General features: G+C 34.4%; 2 protein-coding genes and 1 long non-coding RNA gene across 3 annotated transcripts; 1 reads left to right on the plus strand and 2 right to left on the minus strand.

Annotated features, from left to right (window-relative positions):
* The first annotated feature begins 885 nt into the window (after positions 1 to 885).
* LOC120069353 lies at positions 886 to 6096 on the plus strand. Its single transcript, XM_039021099.1, has 9 exons — positions 886 to 1297; positions 2844 to 2931; positions 3408 to 3521; positions 3785 to 3867; positions 4194 to 4308; positions 4608 to 4699; positions 5006 to 5071; positions 5522 to 5615; positions 5845 to 6096. Exons 1-9 carry the CDS (start codon positions 1029 to 1031, stop codon positions 5950 to 5952), a joined length of 1029 nt encoding a protein of 342 aa, XP_038877027.1. The 5' UTR covers positions 886 to 1028; the 3' UTR covers positions 5953 to 6096.
* On the minus strand, positions 4363 to 5013 carry LOC120069356. The gene is made up of 2 exons (XR_005479516.1): positions 4876 to 5013; positions 4363 to 4396 (listed from the first exon to the last, which is right to left on the minus strand). It is a non-coding gene; the product is annotated as an uncharacterized LOC120069356 (long non-coding RNA).
* Positions 5432 to 12792, minus strand: LOC120069355 (pentatricopeptide repeat-containing protein At3g05340). The gene is made up of 10 exons (XM_039021100.1): positions 10668 to 12792; positions 10426 to 10427; positions 9080 to 9287; positions 8794 to 8874; positions 8056 to 8093; positions 7647 to 7726; positions 7468 to 7551; positions 7247 to 7355; positions 6773 to 7085; positions 5432 to 5624 (listed from the first exon to the last, which is right to left on the minus strand). Exons 1-9 carry the CDS (start codon positions 12639 to 12641, stop codon positions 6944 to 6946), a joined length of 2718 nt encoding a protein of 905 aa, XP_038877028.1. The 5' UTR covers positions 12642 to 12792; the 3' UTR covers positions 5432 to 5624; positions 6773 to 6943.
* Positions 12793 to 15729: the final 2937 nt, after the last annotated feature.

Consider the following 15729-nt stretch of genomic DNA (forward strand, 5'->3'; position numbering starts at 1 on the left):
TAAGTTCTAAATTCTGAGCCAAATTCAAAAAACAAAAACTACTTTTTGAAAACTACTTTTTTATGTCTCAAAATTTTGTTTGGTTTCTAAACCATGATGAAAAGTAGATAACAAAGGAAACAATTTGGAGGTGAAAGTAGTATCTTTTGGTTTAATTTTTAAAAACAAAATGGTTGCCAAACGAGACTTTAGTACTTCATTTTTATTATCTTTCTTTTTATTATAGTCTACATACCTTAACTAAAGTGTATAGATTTATTATTTATTTATTTTAGATAAATAAGTGTTAAGTAGTTAACGAAAAGGAGAATAAGAGGATATTGAAGAAGGGAAGTGAGAAAAAAGATGGAAAATAGAGAAGTAAAATGGTATCCAAAACTAACCGTAAATGTATTTTTGAACTCATTTGAAAGATTAACGATATATTTGAAACTCTTAAAAGTTAAAGGATATTTTTTTTTACACAAAATACAAAATTTAGGAATATTTTATATAATTTAGCCTTTGAAATAATTATATGATATTTTATATTAAAAGTAATTTGGAAAGAAAAGATAATGTTTTGAAATTACCTTTCTAATTCAAAATGTATTATAATTGTTTGAAATAATTAAAAAAAAAATTGATTTAGAAACCTTTTAAACCTATTATTACAAATTCAACCTTTTAAAAACATAAAACATAAAAACACACTCAGTTTTAAAATATTGAGATTCTCGAAACTCGAAGACCAAACGTGTCTATTCTTCCAAATTGGTGTCTAAAAATAATTTTTCCTATATATATATATATATATATATATATATTACTTTAAAATAGAAAAACAACCCAAAATTAAACAGAATCTAAAATAATGCATGATTTATAATAAATATTATCTAATTTGGAGCATAAGACTTGAGAGTAACCCACAAAAAACGATGATTAAATTTGAAGGTTACCAGTTAGCATCACCACAAAAAATCCAGAACTTCGAGTGAATTCATTCTATGGCTGACAATTTGGAGCAGAAATAGCTTACCTCGTTCATGGCTTCCTCATTCCCAAATCCTTCATTCCGCCATTGCTCCTTCCTAATATCCAATTCAACCTCATCCACACACTTTCCCTTATCTTTTCCTCGAACTTCCCTCACTGTCTTCCCCCAAATTTCATCCACCAAAAATGGGTCTGTTTCAAAAATTCGTGCTAAGTTCGAGAAATTTCAAGGTGAGATTCCCCAGGATGATGTATTAGAAGCCAATCCATCATCGCCGTTGCAACAGCAGCTGAGTCAAGAGGTTGAAGAAGATGACAGGTTTCTTCTTCTCTTCCTCCTCAATATTTGTTTACTGAATCTCTTATAGTTAATCATGGAAAGATTCTCTTGTGGTTTTAACTTGTTGAATCATAAGTTGCTTTTAGGCTCAACATGAAGAAGTTCATTCCGCATCCAAATTTCAAACACTTATTTTGAGCACTTAGATGGTTATTTTAATATAATGAAGAGCTATGGAAGATTAAATGATTGATACCCAGCCAATGGAAATGTGGTTTTTGTTAGGAAAAACCTCCTCCTCCTACTACATGAATAAACAAAAAATGAATGAGAAATTAAAACAAAATAATAAAATTAGGAAACACAAGAATTTATGTGGAGAACTCTAAATCTTGGAGAAAAATCACGGCCAACCGAAAAGAAATCTACTATGTGATAGGTTGAGGCTTTTGTACTACTTGCACTCTTCAATTCCACTCTCAAACTAAAGAATATAAGAGAAAATGTAACTAGAGTTAGAGCTTAAAGTGCTTCTAACTAGGACAAAGTATTAGACTCCTTTTATAGTGCTTGAAGGTTAGATTCTATCATTTTCTTGAACCTTTCTAATATTTGGCAACTACTCTTTTAATATTTTGCCACAATTTTTATTTTTTATTTTTTATGCTAATGGAGGATTTGTGACCTATAAGTCTCTAGGGTGATAGTCTCAAAATGCTTTTGGATTATGATTGAATCATGAATAGCTAAGTTCAGTTAACCCCATGGGTTGACCATGGTGGATGTCTTGGAGTGGGAATTCAGTTAAAGGAGTGATCCTGAAGTAGAGGACTGAGATGTTTTGGACGGTAAGGTGATTCTTGTAGTAATTTTCTTATGTTCACTTCAATTTCCTAGATAGGGAATTTTAATAAATTAAAATCTTTGTGGTCTCCCAAAGTGGGAATAAGACCATAAGCATGATAGAAGAAGTTGACTTTATGATTCTCTGATTAGAAGAAAGAACTAACTTTAAGCTTAGAAATCAAAATAAGGCTTCAACTAATTGTTTGTTTCATTGTTTCACTGCCAATCACCATGAGTTTACTTAGTGTCAATGAGTATCATTTAAATAAAGGTCTTAGAGGAAATATGTTCAAGTCATGGTGGTCACCTACCTAAAATTTAATATTCTATGAGTTTTATTCAGCTAAACCGAACACTAACATGTATAAGAAGGAAAAAGAAAAAGAGATATGGCTATATGGCTATTTCCAAGGAACATGTCATCAATTCTTTTAATAGGCTATCTACACGATGTTGTTCCCAATTTTTTTCTCTCTTCATTACCATCTCTGTTTGGTTGGTTGAATTCAAAGCTCGCGTGTTTTTACAAAAGGGAAGGGAAAACATGTAGGAGTTGTAATTGTTCAAATCAGCCAGAGACCTAATATTTGTTTGCAAGAGAAATACTTTCTGAATCGTACGAAGCGAAAAGAGGAACAGTGTTGGACATCTTTTTGCTTGTTTTATCTTTTGTGCAGCTAAGATATCCATTTTGTTGGTGAATGCAAGGCTTTCTCAATGTTTTCACTCTCATTTTCAGCTGTTTGCCTTCAGACTTGGAGGGAGCAGTCAGGCAATCTGGTGAAGCTGCTGGTTTGTTTGTGTCTTCAGGAGGATCAAGAGCAATAGTATGAAACTCTTTATGCTAATCCTTGAGAAACCTTATGCCACAAACATTATGAAAGAACTTGAAATGCTCGACACATCCAAATTGCAGCGAAATCTCCATTGTAGCATTTTGGTGTAAATTTAGATTCTTCCTATGTGAAACAGAGAGAAAGAAATGGTTATGATTTAATTTCCATGTTTCTTCTTGTACCCATATTCACCTCTATACCAAGTAGTACAAAATCTGTCTGGCTAAAAGCTGGTTGGACTTTGAAAAGCCTTTTTCTTGCTCACCATTTCCGAATTTATTTTCTTCTTTTCCCTTTTCTTTAACCGGGGTATCGAGGTCCAGTTGCCACTATTCTCCGAAAAGGCCTACCCATTGTAAGGCCGATCTGGAGAGATTTCCTGACTCCCTTGATCCCCAACGACTAAGTTTGAAACCAAATTCATTTGTTTCTCTCTCTCTCTCTTTATTCTTGCATATTCTTTTCAGGTTGAGCTCCTTATCCCTCAGCTACAGTTTCTGGATGATGAAGGTGCTCAGGCTGAACTTTGGGAACTGTCAAGAGTTTTCTTGGAGTCGCTCATTGAGGAAACAAAATGTGAGGTAAGTAGGATATGGAAATATCACTCCAGGCTCTGTTTACAGTTTACTAATCAAGGATTGAATTTGAAGAACAGTTGGAATATATTATACCATGGACTGTATTAGATTACTATTAATCTTATTTCGTGACAATAAAATTAAATATGATGTGAGACCGCACAACAGAAGTAACCAAAGAAAACAGTGGAGTTTTGAAGTTCTTAGGATGTTTGTTACGAGTTAATTTATTATAAATATCTAAGTAATCCAAATTTAATTGCTAGAAAGTTAAAGCTGTGTTTCCAGATGCTGGAGCCGCTGCGCTTCTAGAATATCGATGGAAAGATGCTTCCTTCAAAATTTCCAGGTAAGTTCCATATGACATACGATTCCAGTAATTTTTATAAGTTTTTATCAGAAAAACCTTGAAAATACCATCACCAACACCGTTGATATCGGTTGAAGGAGAACTTGAGACTAACGCAAAATATATCTGTCACACATTGGATAGAATCTTTATCTATCATAGTTTTGTTCTAGCCACCATTTAAGTGAACTTGTTTACAATATGTTCCACATAAATTGTGTACTCTAAGAAGTTGAGCTAAAGTGGGCTTGCACAATCAGATTCTATATTTTCTTTTTCGGCCTGAATACAATTATAACGTAATGACATCTGGTTGTCATTCTCAGCTTAAGCGACCGAAAACCTGTAGATAGTGTGGATGAGATAGTTGTTATGGTTGTTCCTGATTACCAGATGTTGGAAAATGTGGAGAAAATTGCGGCTGCCCTCTCGGATGATCCGGTAAAAATCTGAATTGTTCTATTTGCTGTTGAAATAGTCTCTTCCAAAATTTTCTCATCATTGATACTCAATGCCCAAAATTGGAGATCTGCAATCATGATGAAACCACATAACTTCAAATTAATATGCGTTAGGTTATCTTTATTGAGTTAACACACACTAACATAACAAGAAAAGGAAGTCTATTATTTCCGAAAGTGTTGTAGATCAATCAGATCATTTACATATATCTGGACCTTGACAGTTTTCACTTGTATACTGAATCAAATGGACTGGTTCCTTCTTCCTATTGATGACAGCCAAGGCCTCTTATTATGTGGAATCCTCGTCTCATCAGCGAAGATGTAGGGGTTGGATTTAATGTTCGAAAATTGAGAAGATACTTTTTAAGGTAAATTTCAAAACTCTCACTATATCTAGAATACATTTCATCTACGCCTAGGTCTGAGTAGACATCAACAATATGAAAAATACAAGTCCAGGTTATTTTACTTGGGAAACAGTTGCTTACAAAAAAACGACCGTCATAGCTCAGTAAAGTGTTCTAATATGAAGTAAATGCCTAACCTCATACATAGTAGTTGTCAAGGAGAGATGAAGTCTCGTTTATAAGAGCCTCTAAACTTTGTAACTGGTCATTTAAATTCAGGTAAGGAATTGTGCAACTCAACCCTCTATTTTGTTCTTTTTCGTGCAGCACGTTTACAACAGTCTACTCCATGAGGCCTTTGCCATCTGGTGCTGTATTTAGAGCTTATCCTGGGTAAGGAGATTAAAACATCTTACAAGATTCTTTAAATCATCTACTCACTGTGCTAAGTTGATTGTTTCCTTTATTTGACTGGTGCGCTCACTGGCCTTCTCAAGGCTCTAGAGAATGAAGAAAAACCTGTTCCAGTTATATAGGAACAACCCAGGTGGTCCAGACTACTTTTTAGTTGTATGACCTGAAGGAATTTAAGAATATAATCAAATACTATGCTCTATCTTACATGCAATGCAAGTAAGGGAACCATCAATGTGAAATAATTATCAAACTCAAAGACCAGGCCACTAAATGTAGCATCCTACTGCAAATACCTATGGTTGAATTTTCTCCAGCCACTTTCTTCTTCTTCTTCTACCTTTTTTGGGGTTTTTTCTTTCTTTCTTTCTTTCTTTTTTTTTTTTTTTCCTCCAAGATGTGATTGACCTCTTTGCAATCTGTGACCAGGTTATGGAAAGTGTTCTATGATGACAAAGATAGGCCTGGCAGATATTTGCTAGCCAAAGAATTAATAAGCCGTCCAGATGCTGGAGACCTCGAGGTCAGTTACCTGAGAAATTAGCATATGTTAATTGTGGAGCTTTCACATTGTCTACTAATGATATTACTAATCTGCTTCCACTTTACCTCACATTATATGATCAGAAGTAAATATATAGATTGTTTAGGTAACTTAATTGTGGAGCTTTCACAATTTCAATCTTATAGTGATTCTCAAATCGAGAAGAGATTAGTTTGGTCACTAATGTAAGTACAAGAATCTTGTGCAGATAATATTTGGAAATGTAGCAGAGTCAGACCAGGACCCGTCATTTTTGGACAAAGCAGCTGGAGTTCTCTCTTCATTAACCCGATTCATGAAGGCAATTTCAAAATAAGCAGAGCAAGTTTCCTCGATATGTTTACAATTCATGGGTCCTTGTATATTATGAACTCCAAATGCGATCTATTCTGTCTTTAATGAGTTACCTTAACTCTAATCACTAGTTCCAGAAACCAAAGAAGAGGCTAGTTCCTTGATAGATGAGTTCTTTACCAAAAAGTAAAAAATAATAGATAAAAATAGTTGAGGTTAACTAGATAATCAAGCTACAAGCATAGGCTACCAGTTTACTGCTACGGATGTTCTCAACAAATTTTCATACATTGATAAGTGAATCATATGCAGACTAGAATACTAGAATAACAAATCCAAATTTGAAGAGAAGTATCTTTAACTTTGTATTAAAAATTAAAGCAAATATCAATTTATATCCTTAAAATTTTGATAGTCATATATCGCCATTTTCACTTGACGGCTCAAAATCATTTAATTAAAATTATTATTCTCCAAAATAAAAAATATCACTCAAGTAGCAAGAAAAGTTATTATGTAATTTCTTCTAAATAAATAGAGAAAAATTAATGTAAATAGATGAAAAACTTATACTACTCATTTGATTCTAGCATTTTTCTGTAGTTTATACTAATCCGTTTAAAGAAGTCTTATACATCCACAAAAAGTAATGATTTTAAAATGAAATTCTAAGGAATGGTCTAAATTCATTCACTTATTGGAATTTAAATGGATATAATTGTCAGTTTAGGGTTTTCATTGATCCAACCTCTAAAGTTGAAAGAATATAAATTGATTTTACCCTAAACTAATAAGTGAAAATCCAGAGGCTGTACTTTAATAGATGAACGTATAGAAATCACCTTTGTCACCTATAATGTGGCATTCTCTCATTAACTTTGATGCTCAAGATGGTGTACGACACAAATATTGAGGATATTTCTGATTTCTACACTTGTAGAGGCAAACCACGTTGTTGATGTATTTCGTCAACTGCGCTTGCTTCATGCCAGCACTCGACTGTAAGTCAAGTTTCAATACCAATCTACTTGTTCTGATGAAGCCTTCGGCTCCCTCTTTGGCTTTTTGTATCGATTATTCTCGAATTTTGATTTCACTATAAGAGAATATAGTAAATCTGCCTCTGCGGAATTATCATAAGGCACATCCAAGGCACTACACGAACAAGGATAAACTACAGTTACCAAAAAGTTAAAGGAGAAAAAGGGGGCACAAACTATGATCTTTCTTCGTATAAATAATAAGTGGCTGTCTTCAAACATGAATCAACTAATATTTTCTATACTCCAAACATCTAAGTTGGAAAATTGTTCTACCTGTCAATTAGCTCTTCCAGAATGATCCTTTGCAAAGGTGTTACATAATGTATACAGCTTCTGGGGCATTGGCCAACTGCAATCTGAACCTGATAATCCTCACCATGTCCTAATTACAGGTAATAAATTGAGATATCATCGTTAGGTTGATACACATCTCATAAGCCTTTTGGTTTGCACCCAAATTTGAAATTATAGTTGCGTTATCACTCGGAACAAACCTTGAGACGTGGCCCGGGCTGTCCCGGTGGAAGAAGCAAAAGTGAAGACATGGGGAGCTCTATCTACACAAGAATATGGGCAGCCTGCATATTATTATGACAACACATGTGAGGGGGAATAAGTGGGAAGGACATCGCTATAACACTGGAACATTCATAAGTTGGAGCAAAGATCGTACCTTCTCCAACACAAAGGAACTCATTAACAAAGACATCAAATGCTTCACATTCTGGGTTCTCAAAAGGATCTAAACATTCCCTGAGTACATATGTTCAATAGTGAAGATTTCATAAACGATGAATAATAGATATATTACCAAATAGAATGATAAAAATGAACTTGAAATCATAAAACCACGTCAAAGGCTCAAATTATCAACAATGGAATTTTAACCCCTAATATATGGAAGAATTTGAGTAAAAAGTACTAAATTGTTAGATATTACATAGCATCCTTCATTTGCAAAAAAAAATTCCCCTGAACCTTCCAAGCATATGGACGTTTACACAATTCATTCTATGATGTATATTGCAAGAAGCTAAGAAGTTCTATACACCCTGAAATCAAAACCAAAAGCATTACGATACCTCTCAATGAACTCTGTTCGGCTGTAACTGGATAACATCTGCATATTTTACAGAGCATAGTCATTGTTGAGTTTCATTATTGACAACAACATAGCTGACAAAACAATTAAACAAGTTGGCCCTCAAATCACAAATAGTTCCAACATCTCTTATGGTGGAACTGGAAGTCTAAAAGTTATAAGAAAGAGAATGACTAAAAATCAAACAAGTACTTTTGTGGTCCTATACTTTTGGCTTTTGTTCATTTTGGTCCTATACTTTCAAAATGATGAACAAAAATTGAAAGTATAGAGATTAAAATGAATCTTATATGAGTTAAAGTGAACTAAAGTCTAAATTACAAGCCAAAATAATATTTAATGACACTTTCTCACTAATTTCTCTCTCCAAAACTTATCATTCTAAAACTTCTAGACACATTTTCTCACTGATTACGGACTGCAAGACAAATCACTCAAAGCAAATCAACAAAAACCTAGAAGTTATTTGAGGATATAAAGAAAGTTGATCGACAATCTCCTTATAAGTCAGTAAGCAGGTTAAACTGCTTCGCCTACCAGCACAGAAACAACAGAAAATAGTTCTGAATTCTACAATGTTTAGCACGAGGAGATAACAATCAAATTAAGATCTTCATAAATGATGATTACCATAATGTTCATCCTACTAAAGAAATAACATTAAGCATTGAGATAACAACACAACACAACTTTCTCCTTAGCATAGCTATTTAGCTACCTCGTACGCCTGAATTACTCGACGAATCATAGAATCCGAATCATTCCCATTTCTATTCACGTCCGGATGGAATTGCTTCACCTATACGGTCACAAATCAGAAGCCGAAATGAAAATCAATACAGAAAACAAAAATTCTAAAAATTAACGTAAATAGCCAATCACTCCATTCCCCAATCATAATCCGAAAACTCAAATGTATCTCCAACCAGAAATCTAGACAGTACAATTCAATTCGCTTAGCAACGAGAGAAATCAAGGCGGCGAAGGGAAGGGAGAAACAGTACTTTGGCTCGAAAAGCGGCTTTGAGCTCGGATTCAGAGCAGGTTGGGTCGACGCCGAGCAATCTATAAGCAGCCATAACACCGGAGAGAGGCGCGTCTTCTCCTTCAATTCTTTGCCTGCAAATCGCTATGAATCGAGAGCTTGATGAGGAAGGGAAGAGAATGGAAGATTTTGAATTGGAGGGAAAATTGGAAGTGTCATTGAAAGAGCTAATGGTTTTTCGAAATGGAAGAATGGTAGTAGAGAAACACAGGGCCTCCATTATTGGCCTTCCACCGATGGTTGATTGTTCCTCAATGCCTAAATTATATATATAAGAATTTTCATACCCTTCAATTTCTTTTTAATATTTACAAAAAGTGATTCCATTCCAAGGTCCTGAATTTTGAATCTAATATACCATAAATTTTTTTAAAAACAATTGATGAATTAAATATAAATATTCAAATTTTATGTATAGTGGAACGAAGCTTTCAATCCTATCTCTTCTAGATTAGTGATTTTTTTTTTTCCATTCTAATTTCAAGGGTGGAATTTGTAAATCTAGAAGTTTATGAACCAGATCGACACATACCTCATAGTTGAGGATTAAAATGTCGATGCCGATATCGATATTGAGATTTTAATTTTATGGATATATCAACGAATGCTTCGATAAGTCACAAAAATTACAAAATTTATTTAGATTAATAATTAAGTTATGAATATTATTCATAGTAATCATATTCATATTGAATAAAATAGAAGACATTTTTAGGTTTTACGAGCATGAATATTTAATTTGATTTCGAACCCTTCAATTTATGGATATATCAACATACCCACTAATATTTTCATCCTTACTCATAGTTTCAGAGCTTGATTTGTAGTTTAACATTTATTATTAGAGTTTTGATCCATTAAATAAGTCTTAGTTAGAAGTAATGTTTAAGTGTAAGTATACTATTAGAGACGACCCAAACATATATCATCTCACTCTAAAACCAAAGCTATAATATAGTCCTTGTACTTTTATATGTGTAATAATTTCGTCTACGTACTTTAATAAATAACAACTTAGTCCTTATACTTTACCATTTGTAATGATTGAATATTTATTGTGAAAAATATTATTAAAATTTAATGAAAATTTTCACATATAGATCAATAAATTGATTTGGAATTAATTTTTTATTAACTATAAAAACTGTCATTATGTAATAAAAGTTGTCACCTAATTTTGAAGAGAATTTTCATGATATGGACTAAATTGTTACATATTTCAAAGTAAATAGACTAAATTGTTACGAATTTTAGAGTATATAGACTAAGTCGGTACCAATTAAAGTTTAAAAACTGAATTGTTACTTCTATGAAAGTTTAAGACAAAAAGTATTTTTTAACCCAATTTTTTTTTTTCTTTTAACCAAACTTTTATTCTAAAACTACAAAACTTTTATAAAGTAGGAACACAAATATGCTATATTCTAAAAAAACAAACCTCGCTAAAGTGAGCATAGTCAAATGGTAATTGGCATGCACAGAGGTTAAAATTTACATCCAACTATTTTCAAAACAACTTCGGTTTCTATGACATTTCGACGGTCAACATGGCCGTTGTCGATTGGATCCCTCCTGTTATCATCCAAGTAGAAGAGGATGAACTTCTTATCTGGCACATACCCTTCATCTACCATGAGTACAAACAGCTCCATCAAAACTCCATAAATGATCTCAGCTCGTGGATGCATTTTGTCTCCAACAGTAAAACTATGGACTTTCTTGTCAATCTCAATCCAACTTATACCAGTTTCCTTGGCCATTCCCACCTCCTTCATCTTCTTAATTGTCCTTGCTCTTTCCTTCCAATTCCCTTCAGCAGAATATATGTTGGCTAACAAAACATATGGGACTGGACTGTGCGGAGTTTCCAAAAACAGATGTTCGGCTGCATATTTCCCCATTTCAGAATCACCATAGAGGCTGCAGGCGCCGAGCAATGCCTGCCACACGAGTAAACCTGGCTGTTCAGGCAGTTTCTCAATGAAGTTTCTAGCTTCAGACAGCAGTCCTGCCCTACCCAACATGTCAACTACACAAGCATAGTGTTCGCTCCTTGGATTCATCCCATGATCTTTTGTCATCGACTCGAGGAATTCCATTCCTTTCTTTACTAACCCGACATGGCTACAAGCATGGAGTAATGATAAAAATGTGATGCCGGTCGGCTTTGCACCTTCCAGTTGCATATTCTCATATAGTTGTAGAGCTTTCGAGCCATCTCCATGTCGGGCAAACGCTGCAATCATGGAGTTCCATGTCACCGAGTTCCTCTCTCGCATCCTATCAAAGATCTTTACTGATTCATCCAGTGCTCCACACTTGGAGTACATATTTATAAGCCCATTGCTCACAAATGGGTTCAAACTAAAGTTTTTCTTGACAATAAACGAGTGAACTTGTTGACCCAGTCTCAAAGATGTATCAGCACCAAACACCCCGAGAACAGTGGAAACGACGTTTTCGTCAATCTCGATCCCCATCTTCAACATTTTCAGAAAGATCTGAATGGCTTCTTCCTCACATCCATTCTGTGTGAACCCTGCAAGCATAATAGTCAATGAAACCATATCAAGTGCCTTGGCAGACTCGAAAATCTTCCAAGCATCTCCAATTCTTCCAGATTTTGAGTACATATCCATCAGAGCACTTCCGATGCACAAATCTGACTGAATCCCCAACTTCAAAATAAGACCATGAATTTGACATCCTTCCTCTAATGCCTCCAGACCAGAACAAGCAGTGAGTAAACTCAGATAAGTTAAAGAATTCGGCTCCACAGAGCCACAACTCATCATCTCCCTAAACAACTTCAGGCTGTGCTCGTGACGCCCATTTTGAGCCAAACCAGAGATCACAGCCGTCCACGTAATCACATTTCTCTCCCCCATCTCATAAAAAACTTGCATCCCCAAATCAAGACATCCACATTTAAAATACGAACTAATCAGAGCATTTCCCACAGTAATTCCTTGCTCATACCCACTAAAAAACGCTAAACCATGCATCATTTTAATAATGCAACACAACTCCAAGCCATCACAAGCAGATAAAATCGTCGTCAAAGTAGCTTTGTCAAATTTACAATCATCAACTAAACACATAGCCTTAAAATAGCTCAAACCAACACAAAACTCCCCATTTCTCATAAACCCACCAATCAACGCGTTCCACGAAATAGTATCTCTTCTGGGAATTTCATCAAACACCTTGACTGCATCGGGCAACTTACCACACCTCTCGTACATGGAGATGAGAGAATTCATTATGACGACCCCATTATCATGGTTGGAGAGCTCGAAGCTCTTGATGATGGAGGCATGGATAGAAGAGCCCAAATGGAGATTCCCTTCTCTTCCACAAATGGATAGAAGGAAGCTTGGGTCTACATGGTTAAGGACGAATGTTGAGGAGGTTTCTGCAAATGGGTTTTGATGGAATTGGTTTCTGAAAGGGGAGATTAGAAAAGAGGCCCAAGAAGGAAGCTGGGAGCTCAGTTTTTGAAATACCCATTTGAGTTTCATCCATGAAATGGGAGTCGGAGACGGCTACTGTTTTTGTCTGAGATAGAGCGACAGCCGACGAACTGGCTCCGGTTGGATGAAGAGGGATAGATGGCCAAAATAATAGGCACAAATGAAGAATGACTATCGTCCATCATTTTGAAAATTGATCTTCGGCTTATGTTATTACTTCTTTAAAATTCCCACAACCCTAAATTCACTATTAACTATTTTCTTCATTTTGCAGTGTTTTTTTCTTTTTCCTTCTTTTGAATTTCTTCTTCTTTCTTTTTCCTTTTTTTCTCTGCGTTTCCTATTTTTTATGTTTTTCTTTTTGCATTTCTTCTTCCCTTTTCCCGAGCATCAAACATAGAGGTTATAACATTAAAGTATCAAGTAAACTTCTGAATCGAGCATCGAGCATACAACATAGGACCTAAAGTATCGAGGATCGAGTAGCATGTAGCTAGTGTATAACATAGAGCATAGAGTGTAATTCATCAAGCATGAAGCATTAAGTATCGAGTATCGAGGATAGAGTAACATGTAACTAGTATATAACAAAGCATTGTGCATCAAGTATTGAGGATTAAGCATCAAGGATCGAGGATTGAGGATCGAGGATTGAGGATCGAGAAAACTTATAAATCACAGCACGCAGATGAGTTTTAGGGTTGAATGAGTAAATTCACAGGATGCTAACATAACCAAAAGGCCATTTTTCATTTGGCCCCCAAAAAAGAGTCATTTGTACAAAAAATCTTAATGGGGTTAACTGCACAAATAACCCTTTTCCTAACCCAAAAATTGACCTAACTTTTAAAATTAATGTTGAATGCCCACAATCTCTTTCATCCTAAGTTCTCACTCTCTCAATCTCTCTCAATTTCACCTTGGGTCTTCTTCCTCAAACTCTCTCTCTCCCCTATGTTATGACGGAAAAAATGGCATAGATGACCTAGGGCCAAATGAAAATGGGTATGTTTTTTAAATCAATGAATTTTAGCCTTTTGTATGGCATTATTGTGTGAAATTACTACTTTAATCTTGAATGCATTTTTCGTATCTTTCCTTTTTTTCGTCGTTTTTTCCTATCGAGTTTCTTCTTCTTCCTTTTTTTCCTATGTTTTTTTTTTGCATTTCTTGTTGTTGTTGTTTTTTTCTTGTGTTTCTTTGCATCGAGCATAGAGCATCGAGTATCAAATATAGAGTATAGAAAATTAGAGCATCGAGCATTGAGTGAACTTTTGAATTAAACATAGAGCATACAACATAGAGCGAGCTTCTAAATGAAGCATAAAATATAGAGCATCGAGCATTGAGTACCGAGTATCGAGGATCGAGTAGCGAGTATATAGCATAGAGCATATACACATAGACCATAGAACGTAGAGCATCAAACATCTATGATCGAGTATCAACTATCAAGAACACTTATGAATTGCAACACGCGAATGGTTTTTAGGACCGAATGGGTAAATTCACTTGGCGCAAACAGAAGACCACTTTTCTTTCAATTTAAAAAAGTACCCATTTTTCATTTGGCCCCAAAAAGGGCTATCCATACAAAAAACCCTGTTATGATATTTACTGTCACTCCTAGACTTTTAGCTACCAAAATTCCAACCTGTCAAAGTTCCTCGCACCAAAACCCTTAAATTGCCCAAGTCGTCTGTAATTTTTTTTTGTTGCTTGAAATTGTTTGGGTTTTTTATTTTGATTTTGTTTAGGTTTGTGTTGGTTAATTTAGTTTTCATATGGTTCTGATATGACATGAAATCCAATTTATTTTGATATTTGTTTACATTATACATACGACAATCTTCATGCTTGAATAGCCGGGAGGAAAGAAAATGAAGGGATTGAATCCCGCAATGGAAGCGTTTGGTTAGAATGCATTGCATCCCGTAATTCAATTTTTACATAAACGTAATCATTGAATTAAAACATAATATAAACATATAAATTAGGATGCTTTAGGGAAAATATTAGAACGATTCTTACCTTTGTAGATTCCCAAGTGCCACGAACAATCCTCTCCTAGTTCCAATGAACAGATCTCCAACGATCTTGATCACGAACAATTTCTTGAGCAATCTCGAACACTACCACAAGAGTAACCTCGCTATTCTCTAGGTTTTCATCTGGGATTCTAATAGAGGGATAGATGGTATCCAACTATTGGGAGAAAGAGGGGAGAAAAGAGTTTTGTAGAATAGAGAAGATTTTATATATGGCTTAGGGAAAAAATTATGCACAATAACACCATGCTATTATGTATTGTGTTGTGTGTATTCCTAAAGGGCCATAGGGAGGTTTTTATATAGAGAAAGGGTTAAGCCCTTTTCCTAATATTTTCTTTTTCTATAATTAATCAAATAACACTTGTTTAATTAATTAATCCATTTAATTAAATAACATTTATTTAATTAATTAACCTAATTAAATAACACTTATTTAATTTTAATTTGCACATTAAATAACAAGTTGTACATTAAATCCAATTTAATGTATATATTTAATTATCATAAACATTGCATGCATATGTGCAAAACTTCTCTATTAATTAATTCTTTATGAATATAATTCACTTGAATTAATTAATTTGAATCTTATTCAAATATTACTTTCCAATTTAATTATAGATCATATCCATAATTAACTATATATTAATGTTCCTCAAATTAATTTGAATAATTCAAATTATCCCTCTTAAGTATCCTCTAGTGAGCTAACGAGGAGACCTGGTGAACCTGTAGATTAGAAGTGCCAACGATATGAAATTAATTGGCTAAACTCATTAATCAAATAATCAATATTTGTTAATTGTGGGTACACTCCACTAAAAACCCAGAACTGCACTCTTCTCACTATAGATATATTTCTGTGTCCATGAATATGACCAACACTAGCAAGTTAGTCATTCACGAGTGTTTGTAACTTCAACTGGGTCAAATTACTATTTTACCCTTAGGTTACCTCTGACTCCTTAAATACCAGTGCTTCTCTAATAAACAACCTGTTTATGGTCAAACCAATAAACAGAAATCTCTCTCAGGCCAATGAGAGGGTAGGGCCCTTTGTTTAAGTTCCGAAGACACCACTTAAG

This window comes from Benincasa hispida, unplaced genomic scaffold (assembly GCF_009727055.1).
Source record: "Benincasa hispida cultivar B227 unplaced genomic scaffold, ASM972705v1 Contig32, whole genome shotgun sequence".
Classification (NCBI taxonomy): domain Eukaryota; kingdom Viridiplantae; phylum Streptophyta; class Magnoliopsida; order Cucurbitales; family Cucurbitaceae; genus Benincasa; species Benincasa hispida.